The sequence below is a fragment of the Amblyomma mixtum genome, chromosome 1 (genome assembly GCF_055824585.1).
Source record: "Amblyomma mixtum isolate Tamu chromosome 1, ASM5582458v1, whole genome shotgun sequence".
In the NCBI taxonomy this organism is placed as follows: Eukaryota; Metazoa; Arthropoda; class Arachnida; order Ixodida; family Ixodidae; genus Amblyomma; species Amblyomma mixtum.
The window spans coordinates 86,487,173-86,494,308 of NC_143012.1; the positions used below are offsets into that span (position 1 = coordinate 86,487,173).

Genomic DNA, 7,136 nt, shown 5'->3' on the forward strand with positions numbered 1-7,136 from the left:
CATGTTTTCTTGAGAAACAGTTTTAACAAGCTCAGTGTGCACAGTCCAGTACACCAATAAGCAATTTCAGCAGTTTCTCGCCGGTTCCGTCGTCTGCGCAAAACGTGCCAGTTACCCCTTCTCTCAAACGCTCATTCCCTCCTTCACTACGGCTGGCAATCTAATTCTTGTGCCTGAAAATCCTATGTCATATTTTACAGGCCACTGGACGACTTTGATACGGCGCCACGTAGCCTCTAGCTGTTTCTTTAGCAACCCTGAATCTCCTAATCTCTGGAAGAGTCAGCACGTACGGTATTTACTTTCCCTTTCCGGGTATTTGCAGCTCCTTCGATGGAAAACAACCCGTGCTATATAACACCGCTCAAAAGAATTGCTCGCAGTCTGTATACCGTCGGCGAGGGCAGTGAGCTCCTTCTCTCCCTGGCTCCTCTTCCGCTCACTCTAAAAATTGCAAGGACACTTTGGCAACCAAAGGAACACTATGCCGTGACGACTTCCGGTGGATGCAACGTCACACCGTTCCCCTGGCTATATTGTCACGTAGTGGTGACTGCAGTCCGGCGAACAGGAAAACAGCGAGGATGTCTTCGATACGAAACTTTATTGGGGCTGACTTACGCCCGCAAAGAACTGAATCCCTCGGGCGGCGGCGTAGCAACGAGCGTGCTCGGCGGTCGTCGAACAGAATGCCCGCCGCTGTCGGCCGTGCTCTTTTTAAAGCTGATAGCGAACATTCGAGATAAAGCTTGGAAGGTTATAGAACATCCAGGCGCAAAGTAGAATCGGCTCCGCCTGGATGCGATCAATCGAGATAAATCGGGGCGCTTCTTGCGTCACAAACGAAGCGATAAAGCGGCGTGTCGGCAGCCTTGATGTATGAACCCACAAACACTACAAACGCTACAAAGATTATCGGCAATAACGATACCCAAATTATACATCTTTCGGGAATCTTAATTGTTAATTGCGCTTAATTACACATTTTCCCATTAATTTGACAGAAATCCGACGTTTTTCCGACCATATTGTGAAAATTTTCACTATGCCACGACGACTTCCGGTTGATGCAATGTCACACCGTTCCCGTGGTTATATCGACGTCCGCGCTATTTCGACGCAATTTCGACATTTTGGCTATAATTAATTAACTAATTAACCTACAGTCATCAAACTTGTCTTCTAGGTTCATGTTTTCCTCCGCTATCTGAAGCAACCATTCGTTTTCTCTCATCCGTTTTAGTTCCCGAGTTAACATGCTGCCAAAGGTGTGACACCCTCTGCTAACGGACAACAGTATGAGCCATTAAAGGCTTTCGCCTTAAAACTCCACGACACATTAGGCCGGTACCGCTACAACCCTCCAGCATTCTCACGTACCCGTCCTGCTCCAATTTGCACAAGGCAACAAGTTGTAAAAATGCATAAACCATACAGTGTCCCCACCTGTCGTGTGTCGGGCGGACAGGGACCCATGGTGGCACGTCCTCCGCTCTGGTCACCCGAGGCGGGCCTCGACTGGGACGAACCGCGCCCCGCCGACGGGCCGGGGTCCTCGGGCTGCAGGGTCTGCGACGCAGAGAGCACAGACACAAACGGTCAAGCCCCGACGTGTCGCCACGCGCTCCGAGAAAAGGTACGCTAATGGCGAATTTCACCATGGCGGACCGCAAGACGGGACGCTCCTCATGCGTAAGAGGATTGCACGCTAGAAGACAAACACGTAGACAAATAAATATTGTACAATGACATGAATCTGAGTTAGTTGGTTCATAGCGCAAATGTGACAACAGCCAACAGACATTGGCTGTTATATTTGCGTTATGAACCAAGTAGCTATAAGCTTTAAATCATCTCATCAACTGTTGTTATATTTGCGCTATGACGCAACTAGCTGATTCAGATAATCCTGCAACAACTTTCTAGTCGGCCTTGTGTCGTGTCTCCTCCCTGGGTGCTGTCCCTCATTGGCTATTATATTTGTGCTATGAAACACAGCCCTCACACTAAAAAGAGAAAAAAAAAAACAGTCCGCACTAAGTATGCCTTAGACCTTTTCCATATCTCCCGGGAAGCATACAAGTTAGTGGTTCGGTTTCTAGTTTATGAGGGTTTAACGTCCCAAAGCAACTCAGGCTATGAAGGATGCCGTAGTGAAGGGCTCCGGAAATTTCGACCACCTGGGGTTCTTTAACGTGCACTGAAGAAGTATATGATTCACCGTAGCAAGCTCACTGGTTATGCACTTATAGGCAATCTACTGTTTGAGAGATCGCAGGTCAAATAACTGAACTGCAGCTTGCATTGATAATTACGATTTATGGTTTATGGAGTTTTTAATGTCCCAAAGCGACTCAGGCTATGATAGACGCCCTAGTGAAGGGCTCCGGAAATTTAGACTACCTGGGGTTCATTAACGTGCACTGACATCGAGCAGTACATGGGTCTCTAGAATTTCGCCTCCATCGAAATTCGACCGCCGCGACCGGAATCGAACCCGTGTCTTTCGGGTCAGCAGCCAAGCACCATAACCACTGAGCCACCGAGGCGGACTGTATTGATAACTGAGCGACCGTTTAGAATACCCTGTAACGTTGTACAAGGCTATTAGTTCGACAGGAAAGCGCTCAAAATCGAATGCGTGATTCTTTTCCAATTATCATAAAACTGTCTTTCACTCACCAATCTATTCGAGTTCTGATTCCATTGCATTCCAATTCCAATTCTGATCCTAATCTTAATCTAGTAATATTCGTAATCGCTTGTTTCATTCATTTTCGCTTCGCCATCTCATTTTCGCCCAGTCATTCTTAGTCCGGCGTCTCTCTTGTCTCCCCTAAAAGCAGAGAAGGGAATTGCCCTCTCTCTGCCCCTCGTGGCAGTGGCGGGCAGATGAGCAGAACATGGCAATGGAGAGAGGGAAATACGCCGCCTACGCCGGGCAGTATCACCTTCATGGCACTTCTAACGCTATCGCAATACAAAGGACCACATATACTCCCTCGCGAAAGAACGGCACGACCCGGCAGGCTTCGCAAGTGCTTCGAATGAGCAACGCCTGCGTGTAAAAGACGCAGATGCAGCACTCGTGACAAAGTGCCTGTTTTAAATAAACCAGAGCAACAAATATACCCGAACGAAAGGCACCGACTCCGATTGCGATGCTCGCCTCAGTCGCCGGAAGTGACGTAAGACGTACTGCCGTGAAATCAGAGCTCGATTACGCTGGTAGTCGTCACAAGGAACTACGCGATGACCGGCGACTGCAGCGGTTACTATACTTTAGAGACCTCCGTAGAGAGACACTAAACACACCAGGCAGAAAAAAAGAGAAGCTTCGGTGCTGGAAAGGGCCGTCGACTGCAGCGATTGCATAGCGGTAGAGTAATTGCGTTTTTGGGGAAAGGAAACGGCGCAGTAATTGTCTCACACCTCGGTGAGCACTCGAACCGCGCCGTAAGGGAAGAAAGGAAGAAGGGAGTGAAAGAAGAAAGGTGCCGTAGTGGAGGGCTCCGTAATAATTTCGACCACCTGGGGATCTTTAACCTGCGCCGACATCGCACAGCACACGGGCGCCTTTTACGTCCCGCCTCCATCGAAACGCGGCCGCCGCGGTCGGGTTCGAACCAGGGTACTCCGGCTCAGTAGTCGAACGCCCTATAGCCACTGAGCCACCGCGGCGAGTAGCGGTAGAGAACTGGACGTGTATTCAGCAGGTGTCGGTTTCGAATTCTGTCGCTCCTGAAAATCCACTGCTTTTTCATATAATCGGGCGTAGGGTTGCCCTGATAGGTTCTTGGCTGTCTCAAAGCAAGAAAAAAAAATGGGCGACGCTCAACCTAGCTGTAAGAGTGCAATACGATAGCGAAACAAGTCACACATATGTCACTGCCCTCCACTTGTTCAGTGCGCATAGGCTGTGTTTAACTGGTGTCACCAATTGATGACGCTAATCGATTACTTCAGTTAACTGTTTGTTGCCTCACTCTGCGGTACTAGGTCGTCGCAATGGCCGTGAGCGCGCGCCCGGCTCACGGCCATTGCGCTCGCTCTCATCCCCACTTTTGCCACCAAAATTTCTTCCGACTCAAAATCTATCCAGCCCAATTTCGTCAAAGGCCTGATACCCCGCACCGCGCCTCGGCTTCTACGCTTCTGGCACCCCACCGGCCCGTAACCATTATCTGGACCCCCGCACACGCAGGCCTCCCCGGTAACGAGTAGGTGCACTCCCTCGGCCGAGGTCTCACTTTCCGGACTGGAGTTGGACCCCCTCCGCCATCCCGGGAGCGTCTGCTTACCTTCATAGCTATCCTTACCCACTATTGAGATACCCCGCGCTATTACGCACCACCGGCTCCCTCCCTAACCCTAACCCAGGCCTCCCACTGGCGCCGGCTCCAGACCCGTAGTGCTCCCTATCCCTATTCTTCTTCATGCCCGCTACCCCAATCAGTTCCTCTCCTCCTGTAAGCTCTGCAGGGAACGGGGGACTTTATTCACATCCTTCTCACATGCCCCACCTTCCCACACCCTCCATCCCCAACCACGGCGGAGTCATACTGGGAGACTCTCCTGGCCAGCTCCGCTGCTGCTGACGAGCGCCGGATAATTACCATCGCCTTGAAGCGGATAGCCCTCCAAGGACTGTCCTTTGCCCTTTAAGGGCAACCCCCTAAGGGTTGCCTCGTGCCACGTAAGGGGAGGCAGGGTTTGCCCCATCTACATTGCTTGGAAATTAATGTTTTCACCGCCACCACCACGATCCGGAGGGCAGCGGCTCGACTGCTGCTGGACCACTTTTTTTTTTCTTTTCGGCGAAAGCGTTTACGACTACGTCATAGCCTTCTCGCCCAATGACGCGTTTTCGTAACACGGACGGACGACGGCTTTTCACGAGAACAAAATTTCTAATGCCATTGCATTGCAACGTTTCCTACGGTCCCTAAGGGCCTGGAGCGGCAGGAGTGAGATTCAGGGCTAAGACTCGCGTCCGGAAAAGGGCGGCGCATTTTAATAGCTCCACATTCCTGCGCCATCCGACAGTCCATTCATCATGCCTGAAATACCCCTATTATGGGGTATTAGAGGCTATTAGACTTGACGGATGATTTCTCCCCCGTCTATTACTTCGCCAGCTCGAAAAAAAAATATCTGCCGGGGAAGCACAATTTGTTTTCGTTGAGAGAGCGCCAAAAATGTCATTTCATAAGAGAGATCCCAATTGGACGTGCCCCGCCACGGTGGCTCAGTGGTTACGGCACTCGGCTGCTGGCCCGAAAGACGCGGGTTCGATCCCGGCCGCGGCGGCTGAATTTCGATGGAGGCAAAATTCTAGAGGCCCGTGTACTCTGCGATGTCACTGCACATTAAAGAACCCCAGGTGGTCGAAATTTCCGGAGCCCTTCACTGCGGCGTCCCTCATAGCCTGAGTCAATTTGGGGCTTTAAACCCGAATAAACCAAACCAAACCAACTGGACGTGCTTTCGTGGTACATTAGCAAATACCAAATCAAGAAAGGTATTATAAAAATATTATTATTTTAAAGCAGGCTGCAGGCAGGTCTCAGCACAACCTCCTCCATGCGAAGGCACCTTCCACTAAGTAGAACATGACCGGTGATGGTGCTGCGGGGAAGAAAATCAGAACTCGAACGAAAACAAAACAGCTAGCTACTGTGCATTAATTACAACGCACTAGGGATTGATAAAAGTCGCGTTACTTCCGGTTCAGCTCGCTAGGCGTGAAACATGCAGTAGCTATGTCATGCGCAAGGCTCCGCACAGCTGCGATAAATTAACAAAACGGCGATAGATACATGTTCAGTGATATGTGCAAAAACAGGGTGGCCATGAACGCATCCAGAAAGCGCCGGGATGGACAATCAGTGCAGCGCGACGAACGATGAAGGACACGAAGACTACAGCTAGCGTCGCTGCACATGACCGAACGCGCTATCAGTGTGGGAACGGCGTCAGAACGCATCCATCCTCCACGGACTGCACGCGGCCGTAGAAGCGTCATTCATTCATGGTGCCGAACTTAGAAAAAGAAAATTTGCAGATACAGACGTGAAACGTGGGTGAAACTGCTGCACAACGAAATTTTAATGATGTACTTTTCCTTTCTTCAGGGAATTCTAGGGATAACGTCTCAGCGAAAGAAAAAAAATACTTCGTTTGCTTTGGTTTATAGGTTGGTTTAATGGTGTTAAACGTCCCAAAGAGACTCGGCTATGAGGGACGCCGTAGTGAAGGGCTCCGGAAATTTCGACCACCTGGGGTTCTTTAACGTGCGTTGACATCGCACAGTACACGGACCTCCAGAATATCGCCTCAATCGAAATTCAGCCGCCGTGGCCGGTACCGAACCCGCGTCTTTCGGGCCAGCAGCCGAGCGCCTTAACCACTGAGCCACCGCGGCGGGTGCCTTCGTTTGCATAGTTAAGCATAATTCTCATTATGTCCGCTAGCACTTTGTGGCCATTGCTTTGCGTTGTTTGTCTTGGTTTTGCATTGATTATCGTGCTCATGCGTTGTTATTCACGGTAGTGCTATGTGATTAAAGTGGTATATCAGGTATATTTGGTGTGTTGTATGTGTTTGTATGGTATGGATGAAGCAGAGTAGATACATTACGCAATGTTCATTGCAGTCGTTATATGCATGAACATCAATCACGGTTACACTTAAAGGGTACAAAGACTCCTGTAATCGGTAAAGTGCACACATGAAACATTTGAAGTCATAGATTCTGTCTGAAACACTATAATGTACGATTCCACTGCATAGTGACCATATTCTCCGGTGTAACCAGATGAAAATTACACACGGCAACCTGTATATGTATGTATGTATGTATGTATGTATGTATGTATGTATGTATGTATGTATGTATGCATGCATGCATGCATGCATGCATGCATGTATGTATGTATGTATGTATGTATGTATGTATGTATGTATGTATGTATGTATGTATGTATGTATGTATGTATGCATGCATGTATGTATGCATGTATGTATGCATGTACTGGTTTATTGGGGTGTAACGTCCCAATGCGACTCAGGCTATGAGGGACGTCGTAGTGAAGGGCTCCGGAAATTTCGACCACCTGGGGCTCTTTAACGTGCAC

General features: G+C 49.4%; 1 protein-coding gene across 4 annotated transcripts in view; it reads right to left on the reverse strand.

The window, feature by feature from the left end:
* Positions 1-7,136, reverse strand: part of LOC149367114 (rho GTPase-activating protein 45-like) — a 165,621-nt gene that overhangs the window by 73,563 nt on the left and 84,922 nt on the right. For all 4 annotated transcript variants that reach the window (XM_089554225.1, XM_089554212.1, XM_089554205.1 and 1 more), the window contains one exon: positions 1,447-1,569. In XM_089554225.1, the coding sequence (XP_089410351.1) occupies positions 1,447-1,476 (30 nt within the window). In that variant the 5' untranslated portion in view covers positions 1,477-1,569. The remainder of the gene's footprint in view (positions 1-1,446; positions 1,570-7,136) is intronic.